Genomic DNA, 23,505 nt, shown 5'->3' with positions numbered 1-23,505 from the left:
TTCATGTATGGTTTAATGAGAATTTCGCCTACCATCGATGTTACCAATTTGTCATTCTGTTCAAAACCTTGAACTTTATATTTAATGTATTCCAGAATGTATGTTTCTGTCCTAATATTGGATTACCATTCAGACCGGAGCCTACTCTTTTAAAAGTACTGACATGTAGCAACATTAAATTGCTACTATGTCACATAAATTTGTAAAAATCGCACGGCGCAACAGCCCTGAAGGGCTTGGCCTTGGCCCTGCTCAGCCCGAAGGCCTGCAGATTACGAGGTGTTTTGTGTTCGGTAGGACGAATCCTCTCGGCCGTTATTCTTGGCTTTCTAGACCAGGGCCGCTATCTCACCGTACGATAGCTCGCAAATGTAATCACGTAGGCTGAGTCGACCTCGAACCAGCCCTCAGATCTAGGTAACAATCCCTGACTTGGCCGGGAATCGAACTCGGGGCCTCCGGGTAAGAGGCAGGCATTATATCCCTTCACCACGGGGTCGGCCGTAAATTTGTAAACATGAGGAGATATCAGGCAGAAGGTTGAACAAATAACAATAAAATCATACACATACTCCTTTATGAACTAAGAAATGTTTTAACTGCGACTATTAAATTAACTGTGGGGACATCATCCTCAGTGTTCAATTCACCAACTAGGACTAGAATTAACTTAATTCTTGAATCTTTCTGCACATTGTTCCACTCATTCCTTGTAATGCAGCTATGATGTTTTGTAACTAAAGAATATACCGCATTTGTATTAGTAATTTTGTTCACATATACATTAGAAATATTTTATAGTTGAATAAAACCCGTTTAGAATAAAGGCCATGTCCTATTAGATTATTACATATGCTATGTAGTATGGTTGCCTTGATGTATCGACGTACAGAAAAATTACTTACGTGTTTATTGTACTTTTCAGCTGTGTAAGATTGTGGATTGAAATTCTCTGTGTGAGATATGTACTATCTTCACGGCTCCGTTTATTGCTTCTCTTTCTGTTCTACTATTGCGCCTGGTTCTTCTCTTCACCTGCCAGAATGTGACGATAAATATGAGGGGGATCATGGTCTTGGAAGAGGAGTAGTTAAAAGTTTTTCCTCACGATCAGTACCAGTTATTTCCCATAAAATATCACCGACTTTGAAATGTCTGTGGCATACCTTAAAATAATGTATCATTGTGAGCAAAATTCGTGCGTTTACGGAGTGAATCGGCCTACACTAGCAGCTCTTGTAGGTGGTATGTTTTAATGCGTATAATAATAATAATAATAATAATAATAATAATAATAATAATAATAAAATTATACCGTTGAAATAATGTATTCCATGATTGTGAGCTAACATAACCTTATGTCATTGAAGAGTAAATATGCCTTCATATCACCAGCTGTTGCGTGTAGTTAAATACGTCATAGGCCTATGCTCATTATGATTGTGTGAGAATGTAATAATAATAGTTACTCACCACTGAGTTATTAGTAAATCTGTAGTCTTGTCTTGGAATTGCACGTAAACAAATCTGCCTCATAACCTCGTCTTTCGGAAACTTAACGCATGCACTTCGTTATCACCGTCGCATTTCTCCTTATAGTTGAGTACCCAACACATCAGTACCATTATGTACAACGGTATTAGCAATTGGCACCATTAAACGAATTAAAACTCTTCTAATTTCAGCGTTACATGGCCAAACTCATTGCTGTGTTATTACTGAAAAGGTTCAAGCTTGCCTGCCGATGCTGACGTCACAGTATATTCCCAGAACGGTTGTGAGGCCTTATATCTAGGAGGTGTTCATTGAAGTCGCAGGTACACAGAGATTTTTAAATGCACACCTATGAATTGGAACAAACTCCTCACCAGTTACCTACAAACAGCTGTACAATTTCTGTTAGCGCGAAAAGTAAGCCAGTAAGGGGCGGAGACTATCGACTATCGATAATAAGCAACTGACTATCGATGTCAGGCGATAATGGTCGCTATCGAAAACTATCGATAACTATCGATAGCACTATCGATAGTTTTCCGCCTCTAGTTCGTGGTAGACCTTCGGCGAGGATAGACGCATCCAATCAAGCCTCGTCGTACGACAGTGAAAATGAAACTTGACTAAATTTTCTTCTACGTTTTCATTCTGTTTTGGTTGGATTGTCCAAGATTTCCTTATATTATTGTGCCTTATGCACTATTATTTCTTGATTTATATGTTATTTTGGGGGAAATATTCCTTGCCCTCGTGTGTTCGGGTTTCTAACTTTTCTTTCTCCCTTGTTTCTGATTTTATTTCTAATTCTTCCCCTGTGTTAGGGCTGTACCTCGCCTCGCGTATTTTCGAATGCACTGGGTAATCGCCGTTTGCTTTGACACTAAGCTTTAAAATGTACTCTTTTTGTTGTTATTTCGGTTATTAAAACTTATTTGCAATTTTTCTTATCCCTGGTTTACTCTGTTTCCTTTTTTAATTATTGGGCTACGTAACCTTAATTGCCATTATTAATTATTCAAAATAATTTTTACTTTGGTCTATTCTGGATCTTATTTAATTCAACAACATTGCCATTCTATATTACATGTTAGTATATACTATAACATGCAAGGTTCATGAAAGGGTGAAATTTCTGTATTTACAATATTGTAATTACGTATGGAAATGTCAAAATTTTTGATGGAGCTTTGACGCGTTTAATTTGCTTCTTTGGTCGTACATTGTTGCTTCCCCTCTACGTTCTTTGTTCGTACGTGTTTCCTCGTTTTTGACGTTCGTTGTTCTTGTGATTTGTCTGGTGTTTATTCCTCCACTGAGAAATGTGAATAATTCTTGCGTAAAATTCACCCAAATTTCATGTTTTTCATTGTGATTTGATTTTACAAATTTGTTATGATTTTCTTAAAACAAATCAATTCAGAATATTGTTCTTAAGTTTATTAAATCGAATTATTTTTCCTTGTACTAAATCCTTATTTACCCAAATGAATTTTCGTTTATTAAGCACATACTTTCTCAAATTACAGCTTATTTTGAAGGAATATGTGTGTTGTTCAATAGTTAATGCTGCAGTACCCGAAGGTCACTAAATTTTTAATGTGTTCCTGTGTAGCTATTTGTTTACCTCTGCTTTTACCATGTTCGCCATTCATCCTCGTATCCCCTATGACGTATCGATGAAGAGGGGGTAACGTTGCAGAGCACTACAACATGATTTAATAAACACATGTAAACATCACACGTACTTCAGCTCCTTACGGTCAATTGGGAACATGCATCATTTTCAAAAATATTTTTTTTGAAAAGTACACCAATGAAATAGTACGTAAACGTATTACATTGTGGTATGTTGCCTTGTTTTCTACCACTAAAAAAATATTTAATAGTGCCTTTCCGCAAGGCGAGTGAAACGGCCTCTGACGTAAGCGGCGCGCTGTGACGTCACGATCCAGTACCGCATGGAGCTCTACCAGCCGTTGTGCATCAGCCGTTGCTAAAAGCCGATTGTTTATTATTGATGATCGCGAATAACTTAGAAATGACGGAAGAAAGGTTCAAAACAGCACAGTCAGACAATCTATCATGTGTAAATGTCATCATTCTTGAAAAATAGTGACTTTTATGGCCGCAGAAATTCGCGGATAACAAGCAAGTTTGTAAGTGGTGTCTTTTATATACGTGCAATGTACTGTAACCCATAGTATTAGGATAACAACGAACCTGAATAGATATCACATCACTTTCAACATTTCCTTCTAGACTGACTCCCCTATTAAAGAATAACATTACATTTTCGGGCTTTCAGCATTAGTAAAGCAAGAAATCGGATTTCAGCACTAACATAAACATATAGGTAGAATTATAGTACTAGTCCGCTTCTGTGGTGTAGTGGTTAATGTGTGCCACTCCCGGAGGCCCGGTTTCGATTCCCGGTTCTGCCATGAAAGTTGAAAACAAATAGTACGAGGGCTGGAACGGGGTCTACTCAGCCTCGGGAGGTCAACTGAGTAGAAGGGTTTCGAATCCCACCTCAGCCATCCTCGAAGTGGTTTTTCGTATTTTCCTACTTCTCCTCCAGGCACCTAAGGCCACGGCCGTTTCCTTCCCTCTTCCTTGTCTATCCCTTCCGATCCTCCCATCCTCCAACAAGGCCCCTGTTGAGCATAACAGGTGAGGCCGCCTGGGTGAGGTAATGGCCCTCCTCACCAGTTTCATCACCATACTCAAAGTCTCACGTTCCAGGACACTGCCCTTGAAGTGGTAGAGGTGAAATCCCTCGCTGAGTCCGAGAGAAAACCAACCCTGAAGGATAAACTGATTAAGAAAGAAAGAAAGAAGGAAAGAAAGAAAGATCATAGTACTATAGGGCTATAATCTATCATTCCCAAAAAATATATATATTTATGGTTGGGACAACTGGCCTACCCACTTACGGGGCCCATGAAAGAGAATTAAATATCTTTGTGGAGGGAAAAAGTTAAACATGATAAAGATAAATATGACTTCATCTAGTTTTCACAAGTCGGGCCGAGTGGTTCAGACTGTTGAGGTGCTGCCCTTCTGACCCCAACTTGGCAGGTTCGATCCTGGTTCAGTCCGGTGGTAGTTGAAGGTGCTCAAATACGTCAGCCTCGTGTCGGTAGATTTACTGGCACGTAAAATAACTCCTGCAGGACTAAATTACTGCACATCGGCGTCTCCGAAAATCGTAGAAGTAGTTAGCGGGGCGTGAAGCCAATAACATTAATTACATTTGGCTTTTAACAAGCTGAGCATATCAGGAAAGAAAAGTGTCCTGGTGACATTTTAGTCGCTCAATACAGGAATGTCTTTGGGTGCTGTGACTTTTATTTTTTTGCTTTACGTCACACCGTCACATATAGGTCTTATGGCGACGATGGGATAGGAAAGGACTAGGAATGGGAACAAAGCGACCGTGGCCTTAGGTACAGCCTCAGCATCGAGCTCACAGCTGCGCGCTCCTAACCGCACGGGCAACTCGCGCGGTATTTTTACCCTTCGGTTTATTGACTTGGCTTGTATAACCTAAAACTTAGGATAAGTTGGATAATATTTTAAACACCTACATCACTATTTTCACCTGTGTGCAATTATGTTATTTATTTCATTAATATTATGATAATTATTATAATTGAGCATTATTAACCTATAAGACCCCAACAGACAAGCATTGGTTTTGTGTAGAGTTATACATTTGTTAAATTCACGTTGTTTCCTTTCATTATGTACACGCTATTCTTTGTTACATTATAGAGTATTTAGATATAGCCTAAATTTCTTTACCAATTAAGCTCTTCAATAAAGACATACATAACTGTCCCATGCCAAGATATATTGGTAGAATTAGAGCTGTCACAATGGTTCATAACCCCTTTGATTTATTATCTTGACATGGATCACCCAAAACATAGGTTAGGTTTGGAGAATACTTTAATAATCAGCATTATTTAATACACTGTTTATTACTTTCATATTCCAAGATGTAATTGAAGCATTTAAATAAAGCATCATACATTAAAATTTAAAGTATTACCACTAGAACAGCTGACATGGAAAAGTGATTTGAAAATTCAAACAAATTCATCTTACGTTAAAATCTTCAAAAAAATAAACTGTAGACTTTTCCGATATATCACCAGCATTTCTCCAGCTCGCCAAAATCCATTTCTCCCTAGTTTTAGCGTCTTTGGAACGTTTATAAACAATTTGTTTGGTATGCTATTGCACATCGGAACTCTACACCATTTATAAGTTTTCTGCCTCACTGTCTGCGCAGGATTCATTTTAAGTCTAAAATATACCACTCAGATTATTATCCAATGTATAGACCTCGAATTTAACCATACTAGACACTAACGTAAAGTAGAAATACGCGAAGTGTATCCTGCTTCTCACAGCACACTGTGTGTTACTTCGTCTGCTAATTCAGTCAACCTGTACGATGACGTCAGGCCAATGAGATCGCGTACTTGCGTGATGTGACATTTTCGTAGATTTTTATCATGTTTCGAGTTATTATTTGTACATTCTGATCACATTTTTGAATTCTGCATGCAATTTTGAATCAGATTAGCATATTTTTAATTAAAACCCCGGATCATGCATGTTCCCTATTGATGAGCATGCCTGTAAGTAGTTCTCGTATTACCCACCCTCAGCGGCACATTGCCGTACGCACGGAGCCTGTAGTCACTATTGAATTCTCGGCTCAGAACCGGTCAGAACATCAGAAAACTCAGTCCGAAGAAGGTGCATGGCACACATCACTGTTGATACTGTAGTCAACAGAATGGCCTTATACGTCTCCTTGCCGAGGAATTCCTTTTCGGGTTTCTCACTCAGTTCTTAAGTTCATTCAGGTACTGGGGAAACCAGTTTTCCAGCCACTGCAAACTCTCGTCATACAAGCTGAAGAAATGCAACTTGTTCGCCTGCAAAGTTTCTACATTAGTGCTACTGGCATCATGTATGTCAAACGGTTTCTTTCTTGATAACATGCACTTGTTAGCGCCATCTGCATTATCAACATCATGTGCATCTTTCTTACATGAATGATCTATTAAAATATTACAGGGCAGTTATCACTTCACCCGGGAAAATATCGTCATGTTCTCAACGTTAGAGGACTCAATGTGCTTGCGTGTTAGGAAAGGAACTGACTTCACAGTTTATTTTGATGACATCTGAAGCAGTGTCTTGATAAAATCAGCACATATGTATTGGGAACCATCAAACATAGATGTTTCGAGCAAAGAAATTCTTACGTTTCTCAGAATGTGTCATTTGTCGAAAGGAAGACAAAGAAGCCTTCCATAATCAGCGGGATGACTGATCTTTGTTTCAATGTCTTTTGAAAAAGACAGTCTTTTCATCATGCTGACATCTGATGGTCACTCACAATACGCAACATGAGAAAGACGCGATTCCGACTTCCTTTATTGTTGTGAGTGTTAAAGTTGGTAGCTCTGAACCTAGAGAAAAAATATGCTGCTGATAGCCTGTATTTTGTAGTCACACCAGAAATTTTAAAAACGGGAATGTTATTGACAAGGATAATTGTATTTCTACTTTAGTTTGCAGGACAGTTATCATTTATGTTTTTGTTCGCTCAGCATGGAATGAAGCACCGTTCTGTTCAAGGATGTTGTCATATAACACCTGCTGTTCGATGGACAACTAATAAACACAATCCCTCTGCCTCATTTAGGAGCCTACTTTCTGCTAAGGGGCGCTCCTTCACTATTTTAAAGGTGTTATTCCAGTTTCGCAGTTTATGTTTCCTACGCAGCTGGAAAGGTTGGATTTACTCGGTGTGGCGAATGTGTAATTTCGATGATCTCGAATTGAAATCCTATCTTGAAATAACAGTTAGCTATTCTTGACGTAGTTGTACGTTGAAAGGAATTTCATGAAACGAAATCCGATTCCCCGATCTGCTCACGCTCCTAAATGAATGCACATAGAAGAAAATCATAATAAATATATACGCATTAAAACAAGAAACAACCCAAATAAGGTAAATACAGGCTCAAATTACACCAGTACTTTTAGCAGTGCTAGGCTGAGTGGCTCAGAAGGTCGAGGCGCTAACTTTCTGACCCCAAGTTGGCAGGTTCGATCCTGGCTCAGGGCGGTGGTACTTGAAGGTGCTCAAATATGTCAGCAGTGATAGCAGCAGTAGTAGTGATCACCGAGCGTATCTCGTCAAGCAGACTGATGACTGCTTCTCAGCGCTCCAAGCGCCTGAATTGGTAACTACGCCGTGTTCGCTCGTTTACATGTGAGACCGGGCGAATCGGAGGGAGTATTAGCGCAGTCATAGAATAGGGTGGTGTTCTAACACTGGTCAGTTGTCGTACGTTAAATGTGAAAAAGATAAAAAAACGGAATGTGACTCAGAAATCGTAGTAATTATATTACAAGAGAAGAGAATTAAGGACATTTCCTCTGCAGGTATCCACAAGTTTAAAGCAGAGAATTAGTTGTTCGGAGTAAAGAAGAAGAAGAACTCCAGTCGTCCATAAACGATATCAAGGATCCACCGCAACCGACCGAATTCTAACATTTATTTCGACTGTGCTAGTGGGAATCCAATGTATAGGGAGTCCTTCCTTCACGATTTATCTCATTCCGATTGCCATCTTCACGACTTTCCTAGCTGCAGTAATCCCATCAATCGTAGATGAGTGGCAGCAGAAGAGTTAAAGCACATCAGAACAGCGGTCAACATAATATTATTGTTGATCAGTTTTATGAGCTTTTGGTACTGTAGGACTTCATATTAGTGTTCTTACAAATCTGTGATGTTTCAGGGCATCTAATGTCTTCCGTCTTTCATGAATCCCTCTTGTTTTATTCTTAAGTGATCGTTCCTTTACGACTTCTTCGCATCCTCTTACAATGTTCCTTGTCGATATGGACCGATGTGCATGCAGTTTTACATCCTAAGCCAATCATGACAAAACCCATCGCCAGTTAACACCATTGAGCAGTATTGAACAGCCGGTACGGTAAAATGTATAAGACATAAATGATCGGAAATTTAAAACATTTCAGTGTGTAATTTGTGTTAATGTAGTTGCCTGCAGTGAACTTGTGTGCAATCTCCTTCAACATTTTAAGTGGTAATGTTCAGCCGTTTTTACGTGATGCGCGAACAGACAGACAGACAGACAGACAGACAGACAGACAGACAGACAGACAGACAGACAGACAGACAGACAGACAGACAGACAGACAGACAGACAGACAGACAGACAGACAGACAGAGATTCCGGATAATTAAAATGTGCATTTCCTTGTTACTGTAGACATGACCGATACAGAAATACGATTCTTTTTAGAATTCTGCGCATTATAATAGAGGAGCAAGGGCGTTCCTGAATTCGCAAATAACGCCAGCAATTTTTCTGTTGAGTCAGCAAGTCATTGACCCGGTCAAGGTCATTGACTCCTAGTAGTGTACCTAGGCGGGTTCTGACCCCCGAGGCCCTCCCATAAGAGACTACGTATAGCTGCCATCTTGTGCAATTGGCGTCGGGAAGGGAAACTAGCCGTAAAACTCCCTTCAAGATGGAGGATGTGAGTTTAGGCTTGCTCTCTTAGGCGTCGGGAAGGGCAACTATCCGTTAAAGTGCGGTTACGCCCCTCAAGATGGCGACTGTGAGGTGAGGCTCGCTCTCTTATGCAAAAATCCACAAATCGGCCTAGCCCTACTACTATACTAGGGGTCAATGTCCTTGGGCCAATGACCTCGGATGTCAGTACCAGCCTAGGTACACTACTAGGGGTCAATGACCTTGGCCGAGGTCAGTGACTTGCTGACTCAGCAGAAAAAGTGCTGACGTAATTTCCGGATCCAGGAATTTTCTTGTTCCTCTACTCATTATGTGTATCCCGAACACTTATTTTATGTACATAGTTCAAATAATTAGGGATCATATTTTGTAACGTCTGGTATGTGAACGATAATTTGGTGTGGTGGATGGGAATCCAATGGTCGTACAGACAATGAGACCTTAGCTCCTCAGAGTATGTCAAATCGAACTTATACTCCTTCTGTAGGCGTAGCCATGCATTAAACTGCCAGGTGACTTCCCAAAACAAAGTGAATAGTGGTGCATCCCTCTGTCGTTGTGAGGTACACAGACTACTGCGGTCATTTGAGCACATTTGACGTAAACCAGCGCATCCCATGGGACATCTCCAAGAGGTTCAAGTCTGAAGGGCAGTCACTTTGATTCAGGAAGTATGGAATTTTCGTCGTGTTGCTGTGGATTTGAATGCCTCTCCGTCAGTTATTCAACGCTGGTGGAATCGCTACAATGAGACAGGCTAGTTTTCAAGGAGGATTGGACAAGTTTGTGGATGCGTGACAACCCCACAAGATGACAGATATCTGACCATCTGTGCGTTGCGGCATCGTTGAGCAACTACCAGAGAACTGCAACAAGACCTCAGGAGAGTCACTGGAGTAACGGTGTCTGACCGGACACTTAAGACGTCCTGTTCGAGTGCCCCGTTTAACGCAGCAACATCGCGCAGATCGCCTTCTGTTTGGCCGTACACACATCAAATGGCAACTTCGTCGATGGAGACCTGTGTTGTTCACAGACGAGTCCACATCTCCCCTGACACAGCGTGATGGACGTCAGCGTATATGCAGAATCCGTGGTGAGCAGTACATACCAAATGTTGTCAAGAAAGGCGACCGATTCGGACAATCTGGGTTGTGTGGGGTGGCATCAGTATTGATGTCCGTGCGGATCTTGTCGTCGTCCGTGATAATCTTACCGCTGCGGGGTACATCGAGCAGATACTGCTACAACCTGTGTTGGTTGCTGAAGAAAGGCTCGTGGGCGTCCTGTTCCACCACAGACTCTCCAGGACCTCGAACAGGCTCTCGTTGAAGAATGAGACCTGATAGCCTAACGTTACCTCCGTCGACTTATACGGAGCATGTCACGTTGGTACCAAGCTGTGATAAATGCTAGTGGAGGACTTATGCCGCTGTGAAGCTCTCCTACTGTGATAAAAATCCGCCCTGAAAGACTGTTATTACTTTAATTCGCCCCTATTTGATCATTTCCGTTTGTGTTCTGAAAATGTACGTGAATCCATTAATGTTCTTTTGTCTAGTTTAACGGAAACGAATAAAAGTTCACTTGGTAATACACCTGAATGTGAGGTATTGTTTTGTGGAGCATGGCATATGTTCAAAAACATGTTCCGCTAATATTTTTGAACTGTGTATTTAAATTGTGAATTCTCTGTTTCATGTTGATGTTTTCATTAATTTGGACAATGCTTCTAGAAATAAAAATGGTACACCAGACTTATGCACGTCATAATTTTATAGACATCTGCCTCCCAGGCACTTCAAACTTTACTGTAATAGTATTTTACCTGGTTCTATAAACAAAATTAAATAGTTCTTTCATCTCTACTGGACATTGAAGCTACTATGGAAAATTTAATTCTGAGTGTGCATGTAAACACGATATTGTTTTCACATTGATCTCTATCTACGAGATAAAATTGTTTCACTCCTTATTGTCGGTTTATATGGACATTGTTGTCTTGTGTAATTAACTTTTGTAACATAATGGGACTTAACTTGAAGAACAAGGTGTTTTGTGAATCTAATTACGTTGTAATAGAAATTGGTCTGTGTTCAATTTCATTGAGGCAATCATATAAAATTTAAATGAGGGAACCCCCAGGTTTGAATATAATGGTGCACAATGGTAATCGATCAATGAATTTTAAATTGAGCAACGAATTATTTATTACTCAAGTCTTGAATTTATTTGATCGGATTTCAGTACCTTTTTTTAAAGTTTGTCGCTTATTTATCGCCACTATGGGGATCAAGCAAGAAGCCTCCCCGAAGATTGTGGTTATTGCAGTCGGGCGATTCCTGGGCAACGGTTTAATACCGGCTAATTCTTCCACAAAGTTGCTGCTACACCCCAACAAGTATGCAAGAGAACTTACTAACGAAAAGTCCTTCTCAGGACCAACCATGCACAGAACACTAGTCAATCCCTATTGGTAACAGCTTACGAATACGTCACTTGAACACTGAATCGATTTCCTGTGTTAAAAGTCAATACCTGTTCCTGCAGAACGAAGTAGATATTAAAGCAATACAGGAGACTCACACCAAGAATGATGCAGATCTTTACAGAAGCGGAAGAATTTATGGATACGTTCTGGTTTGGTCCATAAATGCTGAACAGTATGGCATTGCAACATATGTCAGGTCCCATCTTATTGACTACAAAGTAACTTACCAGGATATAACGGCGGATATTTTTGTTTTGGGTGTAGAAGTTGCCGGCATCACGGTTGCAAATGTTTACAAACCACCGCAAGTTAGTTGGCCAAATCCACCTGTAAGATTCTTCAGTCATCCAGTTGTGTATGTTGGTGACTTCAACAGTGAATGTCATGTCTGGGGATACCAGAAAGAAGACCGAAATGGAGTTATTCTGAATGAATGGCTGGACATGCACAATCTTCAGCTTGTGTGTAATGTTTAAGATCCTGGACTGTTCCAATCTGGCAGATGGTTAAAGGACTATTCTCCTGATTTGCGCATCACATCTAGATCTGGAAATAATGAAATGACACAACGAAAAGTCATCAAGTCTTTCCCACACAGCCAGCATACGCCAGTCATAATTAATTTTGGTACTGAAATTCCATTAGTCACCTCCGTACCTCAACCTCGATGGAATTTTCAACTTGCAAACTGGGAACTATTTCAGAAAGGTCTGGATAATACCGTTCAATGGATTCCTCCAGTACCATCCAATTATGAACGATTTGCGGGTGCGATTAAAGCAAATGCCAAGAAATGTATCACACGTGGTTTTCGGAAAGTCTACATCCCCGGATAGTCCCAAGAATGGAATGAGTTATATGCCAAATATCAAGAATCTCACGACGACGTGACAGCTGATGACCTCTCGAGAGCTCTGGATACGAACAGAAGAGAAAAATGGCATAAAACAACGGCAGGACTCAACTTCACACATTCTAGTCGGAAAGCCTGAAACCTCATTAGAAAACTTGGTACAGATCCCAGGTTGTCAAGTACAGTCACACATGTGAATGCTACTGCTGTTGCATCCAGACTGATGAATATTTCAAAAACTAAAATAGACAAAGAAGAGACACGAACTGTGAAGAATGAACTGTACATAAAGAGGTCATATCTAAAACCACACCCAGTCTACTCACGTGACTTCTGCATTGAGGAACTTGATAAAGCCTTGAATATGCTAAAGGTAAAGAAAGCTGCTGGCTTTGATGACATATATCCAGAGTTTCTTAAAGCCATCGGACCGAAAACAAAGATGTGGCTTATTGGATTTTTCAATTAAATTCTGAAAACTGGAAAATTACCGAAGATTTTTCAAACAGACTAAGATAATTGCAATCTTGAAACAGGGAAAAGACGGAACTGATGCCTCTCATTATCAACCAATATCACTACTCAGCATGACCTATAAGCTACTAGAAAGGCTTACTCTAAATCGCATTCAAGAGGCCATTGATCAAATCATCCCGATCGAACAAGGTGGCTTTAGGAAACATCGGAGTTAACATTAGCAACTGTAGTAGAAGATGGATTTCAACGAGGTCTCAAATCAGCTGCAGTTTTCGTGGATCTTACAGCAGCTTACGGCACTCTATGGAGGGAGGGCTTCATGTCCAACTTTATTGAAATCATCCGACGTCAAAAGTTGACACTTTTTATGAACAACATGCTTTCTTGCAGGCGCTTTAAGGTGTTCCTGAATGAGCAAGCTAGCAAGTGGAGGATTCTAAACAATGGCCTACCTCAGGGATCAGTTCTGGCCCCCATTTTGTTAATCTGTATATCCATGGCATGACTCACACTGATTCCATGAAAATCCAGTATGCAGACGACCTAGTATTAATTACCCAGAGTAAAGATTTCATGAACTGTGAGAATGTTCTAACTAGTGATCTGGCGAAATTGAGTGATTACTTCCACAAATGGAGACTTCAACCCAACCCAAACAAGACAGAGGTTACTAAATTTCATCAAAATATTAAAGAAGGACATAGGAAGGTACATGTGACTTTTGACGGAATCGAAGTACACCATAACTACAATTCAATATATCTTGGGATCACTCTGGATCGGTCATTGGCATTCAAACAACAGTGCATCAAGTTATCGAGGAAACTTGGCTCAAGGGTGAATCTACTCCGAAAGATCGCCGGAAGCAGCTGGGGTGCAGACGCTAATACTCTACGTTCTCCTGCACTCGCTCTTGTGTATTCTGCTGGTAAATATTGTGCTCCTGTATGGGAAAACAGCGCTCAAACTACTAAGATTGATGTGCAACTCAATGAGACCATGGTATTGTTAGATCTACTCCCACACAGTGGCCACCAGTCCTCGCTAATATCGCTCCACAAGATCTAAGGAGGAAAGCAGCGAAGGTAAGCTTACTCAAGAAGATCACCTTTCATAAGAACTCTCCGTTGTATGATGCCCTGCAAGATCCACCAACAAGACGTTTGAAATCCCCCAAGCCACCCTGGGTTGATTTAGAAGGTATCAATTCTTTCAACATGTCCTACAAGTGGCAACAACATTGGAACGAACATCCACCCAACAATGCTCACCTGGTTGAAGATCCTACAATTAACGTAGAGGATTCCAACTACCTCGCCAAACCTGGTCGAAATTGAACCGCATTAGAACGGGTCAAGGGAGGTGTGGCCACACCTTAAAGAAATATGGTTTCCGTACATCTGCTGCCTGTGACTGTGGAGTGGAGGACCAAACCATACAACACATCATTCAAGAGTGCCCATTTCGTGCATTTGACTGTGGTCTGAAGACTCTACACCAAGTGACACCATGTGCTCCGGAATGGTTGTCAAATTTGGATATTTCCATTTGATTATTTGTAAACTTTTGTGTACTTGTACAACCCTACAATATATATATATATATATATATATATATACTATGAACTCTTTATTCTAATTACATTATTTGAATTTTAACTTGTGAAGTGTCATGTTCTCATCCTTGTATTTTAATTAGGTCACCGTCTGTTGGGGTCCTTATGACCCTGGTCCATGCCCAGATCGACACGCTTCCTTGTGTGTGTCCTGTGTTCTTGTTGTTTTTCTCTCACAAGGAATTCTACTAGTGGTATTGATGATCAACACTGCGGTTCGATTGTTATTGTCGCTACAATAGGAAGGCTTGGGGATTTATTATTCATCGTATTTCCTAAAAACTTAATATAATGTTAGGAAAGGTGTGGTGTGTTAGTCTATAACTTGAAGGGATATTATCTATGACAGTTTATTTTACTTATATGTCTTTTGGCTGTATTCCAGGTGTGACGTAGACCTATGCAGTATACATCAAAACAAAGGTCTCCATCTCAGGATTACTACAAAAGTAGTACTTAAATAGTTATAATGCAATAGAATGCTTATACTCGGTGAAAGTTGTCTGTGCAGATCATACTGTGTTAGTTCGATAGATGACTCTACTGCTTCATGTTGGTTATCAGGATATTCTATATTTTAAAAAGCCCTTTGTTATGAAGCTTACATCGAATTATTCAGTGTAGGGTTATTAAATGAAATGTGAATGCACTGCCATGCAAAACGTGTCGTTGCGGAAATGGTAAATGGATACGAAAAAGATTTGGTTTATTTTCCACAACCTCAAGTAAGCGATTTATCTGACGGTATGACGCTACATGATAATGATTTCATAAACCATATAAGGAAGTACAGTAGTGTAATGTCCTTTGCAACCTTCTCAGGTAGCCAGGATTAGGTCACATCATTTACTGCTTACTGGAAATTGTCGAACAATATACGGCCAGCTTTCGGCGAGCAGTCTTGTGAGCAGACCTCGTTGTGAAAATTGTACAAATTGCCAAGTAAAGAACTATTTACGTATAATCATAATGGAAGTAATGTTTAAAGGCAAATAAATGGTCTTCCGGAGTAATTTTCCTTTACTTTTCTCACGCTTCCTATATCATTAGTTTCAAGTTTAATCTTTGTTGCTGCGACAGTCCACTAGTATTATTTATATTAACTTTTCAACAATGCACTGGACATCGTTTTATTCAACGTGCTGAAATGGGACCAGATTCCCGCATCGGCAGTTGTTGTTGCTAAAAGTACTAAATGTTATCAATCCTCCCCGGAAGGGTGAGGCGGGCCTCTTAGACGGTGACGCCGTCTCTCAGGCCAGGAGAGTTGTGTCGGAGAAGGTGAGAGGGTCGGTGGCCGTGGCCTACACTAGGAACTGTCCCGGCACTGCCTTAGAGCAGGAGAACAGGAAACCACGGAAAACCATTGTCAAGACAGCCGACTGTGGGGAACATCCCCTCCCCATCTTCCGAATTAAGAGGTGTAGAGCCACGGTAGAGCCGTGACCATACTTCCTCTGCTCGGTTAGCCGGTCGGAGTGCAGAGCTGTCAGGCCACGGTAGAGCCGTGGCCACCCATCCTCTGCTCGGTTGGCCGGTCGGAGTGCAGAGCTGTCGGACCACAGACCAACCGAGGTCACTTGTGGGCCCAGGCCTAATTGAATACACTTCCACCTGATCTTTGTTACGGAGTTTAATTTGAACTTGCGTTTTGAAGGTCATTTATATGTTTATTTTGTGTCTGAAATGCCATGGATAAAGTGAAGTATGGTATTATTTCCTGTAGATATATTTGAAGCATTCCAGACCTTACCCCAAGCAATTTCCATGGTTTCGGCGAGTTGACAGAAGATCTGGGAGGAACAAGATTTGCCAACACAAACAGATGCTCTCCGAAGGTTCCAGCACCAAGGAGTGGATTTCTATCGTCAGGGGTTGATCGTTTTGTAGAACGTTCCAAGAGCAGTTTATGGAGAATGAGTGAGTAAGTGGTGGGTTTATATCCATTTCAATGTATTGCGTAACTCAATAAACATTCACTGGCCTTATATAAATCTTCCATTTTGAAAGCACCTTGTAGGTTCTCTTATGAAGTTGATAGCAAAACGGAAGTGACAACAAGGACTGTTATTATGTGGTATAGCCTGAAAAAATTAGCTCGAGCATTTCTTATTGCAATACGCGTAGCCCCGATTCCTTTATATTCCCTCTAAAGGTAATCACCCAATACACCGCACCGCGAAGACATTTCCGTGGTCTGCTTCTTGTGAAATGAAATGGCTGAACGCCCACTGCAGGGAGCCGCGCCGCGCCGCGCGGAACAAGCTTGTGGAATTTCCGCACCAGAAGCCCCCAGGTTTCTGGAACGGAACTTTTTCCTTTCGGCGCGCTTGTATGGGCGAGGGTAGAAGGAAGGAATAACGGAAAGAATGTGGTTTCGTGGCGATTCGGCAGTCTTCGTGAGTCCTCGACTAGTGCCAGCGCGCTCGTACCTTCACGCGGTTAGTGGTATTGTGCACTGTACGCCTTTCTCGGCGAAAGGTGATATTATTTTCTCGCTCTACACACGGCCTTTTTATTTGCTAGTTGCTTCACGTCGCACCGACAGAGATAGGTCTTATGGCGACGATGGGATAGGAAAGGGCTAGGAGCGGGAAGGAAGCGGCCGTAGCCTTAATTAAGGTACAGTCCCAGCATTTGCCTGGTGTGAAAATGGGAAACCACGGAAAACCATTTTCAGGGCTGCCGACAGTGGGGTTCGAACCTACTATCTCCCGAACACTAGATACTGGCCGCACTTAAGCGACTGCAGCTATCGAACTCAGTACACACGGCTTAACTAGGTTCAATAGTTCATAGAATTTTTCTTGGAACATGCGAAAGCAGTGGGAAAATTTTCTTCGGTCCTTTAGTAGATCAGGAAATAAATGGTGAAACTCTCCGTACGTTTCCCTTTTCTCATAAATGTTGTGGACCCAAACTTTTATTTCGCGTTTTTCTTCTTTTTCCAGCAGATTCTGACGGAGCAAACATCACAAGAGGAGTGCCAATTACTTGATAAGTTTATAAATAACTTCACCGGTACTCACATCTGTAAATCCCCAGCCCATGATGGTTGCGCTTCCGTGCACAGGAATAGGATCACCCCGTCGAGGAAGACGGGCTAGAGAAATTGTATTTCCATCGAACGGCCACGGCTCATCAACCTGCAACAGTCCAATAAAAGTGAGTGAGACCATAAATGGACACAACGCGTCGGTTTAAGGGGAAAATAAAGAGTGATACAGTGAAATGTAGAATAAAACAACACTGGGAGCTGTAAATCACCCTCGGCTGTTGAAAAGCAGTCCCCAAGGAAAGTTCCTGAATACAGAAAATATGAACAGAGATGGAAGGCTCAGCCAATTGTGGGAACTGAATTAATTCAGAGTCGTGGTCTAATATGTTACTATCACTTCATAGATCGGAATAATATATTAAAAGTAAAACTCATATTTTGTTTACAATGGATGATGACAATGATGATCGGGTGCCATCAAGTCGAATGGTTCCATATATTTCGGTTTTCAGACCCTTCAGTGACGTGCCCATGATGAATCCATGTCAATGCAGACCACCCTCGTCTCCGACACCCCTCCACGATCTAGTCTTTTCCAATGAATCACATCGTCTCGTAATGTGTCCACAGTAAGAAAGGTGTAATCCAGTAATGAATGCCTCAAGAGACAGATCTTTTGAATGCCCCATGCATTTGTCTTCTTGCCAGTCCAAGGGATACCCAATATCCTTTCCAAACACCAGAGCTAAAGTTCATCAATATGCTTCCTGTCTCCCTTCCTTATGGTCCACCTTTCACAACCACATGCAGCCTGAACCATTCTGTCTTTAGTGTGCGAACACTTGAAGGCCTTACCCAGGCCTTTGAATGCTGCCCTTTGAAATGGCAAGTCTTCCGTGAATTGCTGGACTGCTTGAGCCACTTCTAAACAACAAACAGAAACTATTCACCTGTTTGGCGGTAAATCTGTTGTCATGAATTGTGTCTTGTTGATATTCATGTCCTCAATCTGTTTTTTAAATGCCGGGCTGAGTGGCTCAGACGGTAAAGGCGCTGGCCTTCTGACCCCAACTTGGCAGGTTCGATCCTGGCTCAGTCCGGTGGTATTTGAAAGTGCTCAAATACGTCAGCCTCGTGTCAGTAGATTTACTGGCACGTAAAAGAACTCCTGCGTGACTAAATTCCGGCACCTCGGCGACTCCGAAAACCGTAAGAGAGTAGTTAGTGGGACGTAAAACAAATAGCATTATTAGTATTATTATTATGTTCTTTAAATTTCATTAGGATGTTCTAGAGATCTTCCTCACTTTCACCAACCGCAGTGGTGTCATCTGCATACCGCAAGTTGTTGATATTCAGTCCACCAATTGTAAAACTATGAGGTGACTCATCCAGTCGAGATTTCCTCATTATGTACACAGCATTTAATTTGAAGAAGTAACGCGAAAGTGTACAGCATTGTCTTACGCCTTTCATAAAGGGGAACCATTCTGTTTCACCGTGCTCAGTTTATACGTTGGCTTCTTGCCCCAAGTACAGCTTACGCATCAGGACTCTGAGATATTCAGGTACGTCCGAGGTCCGAGTAATTCCACATCTCCTCATGACTTAAGCTATCAAAGGCTTCCTATAATCTATAAAGCACACGTACAGCTCCTTCTAGTTGTCCTCTACTCTTTCCATCATCTATCGCACGTCACTAATGACGTGTCTGATTCCTCCCAACTCGAATTAAATCAGCTTCAGTAGCGGACATTTCACGCTTCTTATTTGGTTCTAATCTTAATTGTATGATTTTTAGTATCTCCTTTCGGCATGAGGTATCGGAGCTGTTGAGCGATAGCTGCGGCTGTTCAAAGGATCTCCGTTTTGGGTATGGGGAAGAAAGTGGATCGTTTCAGATCCGTGGACCAAGTTGAGATTTCCCAAATTTGTTGACATATTACAGTTAAAACTGCACCGCGTGGTACACCTCAACTCCGCACATTTAAAATAAGCGCCTTAATGAACGCTGTCTCTCATACACATCTTGAAACAGTTACGGAATGAAGTTGGGACATTGAGCAGAAGTAATTGTGTTATTGTGAAGTTGCCTAAACTGTCTGTATTTATTGGTTTTGTTGTGGTTTACGTCAAGAAGTTTGACCTTTTATCCATAGATGGCTCTACTAAAAACTGAGGTAATGCACTCTGGTGCAAGCTAAAAGAATTAATGATTTAAAGAAGTTTTGTGTCATTACGTTTTCTCAACTAAAAGAACTTTCATTAATTTTGTTATTTCAAGGTTTGCAACTCTTCTTTCTCATTCCGCCAGTTTTTGAATCTGGCCAATCACTAAATTTCTGTAAATATTTTTCAGCGAATCACTGGCTTCTTGTGGGTTTTTGGTTTACCAAATAAAAATGAGGATATGTGTCTAGATTTAGTCCAGAACCCTCTCGAACCGTCCCCTCGGGTGTACAGTATAAGCTGAGGCTTTTCTGGTTACCTTGTCTTTTGATCGCCGAATATCTGAGAGTGTGTGCGTTAAGACAGGAGGCGAGGCACCTCTTTCTTCGCCAGGCAGTTCATCAGCCCAGGTAATGGCCACCAGTCATATCTCTTTGTAGCTACCTGCGCAGGCTTACACGAGGGGAAGGTTCGAATTTATAACTATGTAACCACCTGTTTTCTAAAATGTAAATTTCTTCCGGATGAAGTAAAATTTCATAAGGTCTTGAACTGTAAATCGGGGATAGAGAGTGCGTTACCCTCTCGAGATCCCCTTCAACTTAGTTTGACGTGACTACGATTTTGTAACTGTTTCTCTTTTCTGTAAAGCGTTTAATTAACCTTCATTCTAGTCACCTCAGTAGCTTGGGATTAGCATCTGCATCATCAGGCCGAGATCCCAATTAGGATTTTATATGTAATTTTCTAGGAGCGCAAGTGTACGCCTCTATTCATTTTGTGTTCGGGCCAGTAATTTAACCTGTTTTTCTTTACCATGAAGGCCCAGTATTTTGGGTACTAGTTACTCCTGTGTACTAAATTGTAAAATTGCAAGTTGGGCCTAGAGAGACCAGAAATGTGCAAGATTTTGTAAGAAATTCTGAGCACAGTCTCCTTGGTTAATGTTGGAGAGCATGTAAGCTCTTTTCTGAGATTGCTGTCATATTAAGGGGGCTTTTGGAAGGCCGTATTTGTAACATTTCCAGCAAGGGGCTCCTGTTTTGGGAGATTTCTCCATTTCTATGTAAACGCTAATTGGCGATATTGTAAAGTTGGAAATTAGGAGCTTGAAGCCCAAATCGGTGAAATTCCCTATTTTTTGGGTTTCCAATTCTTGTATCATGATTGTTATTGTACCTCATCTTTCTTTTCTTCACCTAGTGAAGAAGCTTGTTCATTTTGAAATTTGAAAATAAATTTAATCTTCATTTTTAAAGTTTTAAGTTAATGATATAGTAGATTGACCCATTCCACCCAGCACCTTCTTTCACCTCTTACTGCTCCGCGAAAACACGGTAACAAGTGGTAGAAGGGCGTGGTTGATTGGGTTTAGATTAAACCCTTTTGATGGCTAAACTTTTGATCAATTTGCAACTCAAAGAATTTTCTTGGTTGCTATAAATTTTTCCAAATTATTTAATTTCTGTCAACATGTCAGGTCTTCGTGAAGTCCTCGCTCCCTGGTACTTGCGCAAGGAAGAATTGATTTATGAGTTACTTATTAGGAAGTTCCAATCTGGAGGCACGGTTGTGGCAGATATTTCAAAACTTAAAGAATGCTTAGAACTGCCTATTTGTATCCCAGTCGTTGGGGAAAAAGTAATTGATGAGGCTCCATCCACTATCACAGACTATACCACCGAGCTGGCATCTGTAGTGAGTTTTTCTTAAGTAAGCAATCCATCTGATAATCAACTTAAGAGAGTACAGGCTAGATTGTTTCATTTTTATAACAGGGCTAGGAACCTATTGTCTCGCAAATTAAAAGAGGATCAAGATATGGAGGCTAGTAATCTGGTTGAACATCTTTCAGATATGTTTAATAGAGTTAGTCAATTGCTGACTGGGGCAGCTGCTCCCAAAACCGATCAAGTACCTTTAATAAACTTGCCTGCTGAGGAGGATTGTTGTAAATCTGTAGAAAGTAGGAAATCTGTGGCAACTCAACAAACTTCTGCCCCATTGGAAACCGAGTCTGGTCATCCGAGACAAATTCCACTTTTCTTTTCAAGTAATGCTGTGTTAGAGACCTCTCAATCTTCTGTGCCGTCAACTATTATGTCACCCGGTTTCAGTAGTCTGCCTCATCCATTGGCTATGTTGCTGAAGAGCATTTCAAAATTCTCAGTCAACTCAACTAATGAAGTACTTTCTTTCCTAAGGTTCTCAGTTGAATTTGAAGGTCACGCCTTATTCTTTTCCCTCTCTCATTCCCAAATATTTAAAATTATGTATCCATATTCCGTAGCCTTCCTCTCGGACAAAATAGTCAAAGCTGTAGCTGATAGATCATCTATAGAAGACTTCCACGCCCACCTCCTGGCAAATTTCATTCCGGCCAGCCAAGTCATCATTGATACAAAAGTTTCATTTCAGAGTACAGCGATTTGATGAGAATCTTGCAGACTTCATCCAAGACATTAAATTTTACAGAAGGCTATTTGCACTGCATTTTTCTGAAGACCAAAAAGTGCAAACTATTGTTGAAGGCATCTCTCCGCCCTATAGGGTCTTACCTATGTTTCGCGTCTAGTCCTCAAACCTCTTCAGCGTTAGACGCTGTGGCTATATCCGCCGAAGGAGTAAGGTATGCCGACACCTTACGAGTTGCGAAGGAGCCCCCTCCGTCTTCTAGTAGTTTTCGGCCTCCACCTTGCCGACTTTTCACCACCCGCAAATGTTATGCTTGTGGTTCAACGGAACATCGGCGCAATAAATGCCCATTGTTAAAATCGAATAGGACAAAGAATGGAATATCAATATAAATGGTCCGTTATTGGACATTATAAATTTTCCAGCTAACTCATTCCTGGTTGCCAGAGTTTCGCCCTCGTGTGCTAGGTTGGGCTCATCGGTTGGTACCTAGCACACCTACCAAGACGCAGGCTAGAGCATACCCTGGAGGCCATCATCACATCACGAGGTCATTTCACTCCCTCCGAAGAGGGTGGGCCGCCAACGCAACTACGGCGTTCTTCAGCCATATGAGATTTCTTTATTGGAGTGTTATTTGTAGTGAGAGTGCTATTAGCGAGTGTTATTATTGTTATTGTTTGGGTTACCGCTACTCCAAGACTGATACCCCAGGGGAGATCCGCATATGCCCCTCGTTGTGTTTCCCCCCGAAAATTACCCCGTTTATTTTCCAATTTTTCAAATATAATACATATATACAATATAAATAAGTAAAAGAAGTATAAAACATGAATATCAAAAGTTTATATCGTTCCGGTTGTAATTATATTTGGATATTCAGTATTTTTTCCTTGCACTTTTAAATAATATTATACTGTGATATGCACTATTTGCTCCTTGAGCTACTGTGTGATTGAAAAGAATTAATCACTAGGTATTCTTTGCAATTTTATGTGAGGGAATGATATTGAATGAGTTTTTTATTCTCTGCACTGTATGGAGGTATGAATTATGGAGCACTGTTTCTTCTTTGCATTATAGTTCGCTATTCTTTGCAATTTGGTGTGAGACCAAAAATGTTGAAAGTGTTGTTTATTCACTGCACTGTATGGAGATAATAAAATTTCTTAGATCACTGTTTCCTCTTTGCACTATGGTTAGCTGTTCTTTGTAATTTAATGCGAGGCAAAGACGTTGAGTGTGCAATTTATTTTCTGTATTGTATGGAGAAATAACTTCTGGAATACTGTTTCATCTTTGCACTGTCTATGAGCTTTGAGATGTTTATCTTCTTTCTTGAAGGAATGACCGATGCCAGGTTATATATGGTTACCTGATAGTCTAAATAAATAG

At 40.9% G+C, this 23,505-nt stretch overlaps 1 protein-coding gene across 1 annotated transcript in view; it reads right to left on the bottom strand.

The window, feature by feature from the left end:
• LOC137502685 (trypsin-like) overlaps positions 1-23,505 on the bottom strand; it is a 133,158-nt gene that overhangs the window by 89,789 nt on the left and 19,864 nt on the right. Inside the window, exon 2 of the mRNA XM_068229627.1 lies at positions 17,558-17,674. Within this exon, the coding sequence (XP_068085728.1) occupies positions 17,558-17,674 (117 nt within the window). The remainder of the gene's footprint in view (positions 1-17,557; positions 17,675-23,505) is intronic.

Source organism: Anabrus simplex, chromosome 11, assembly GCF_040414725.1.
Source record: "Anabrus simplex isolate iqAnaSimp1 chromosome 11, ASM4041472v1, whole genome shotgun sequence".
Taxonomy (NCBI): Eukaryota; Metazoa; Arthropoda; class Insecta; order Orthoptera; family Tettigoniidae; genus Anabrus; species Anabrus simplex.
This window is presented reverse-complemented; position numbering and strand designations above follow the sequence as displayed.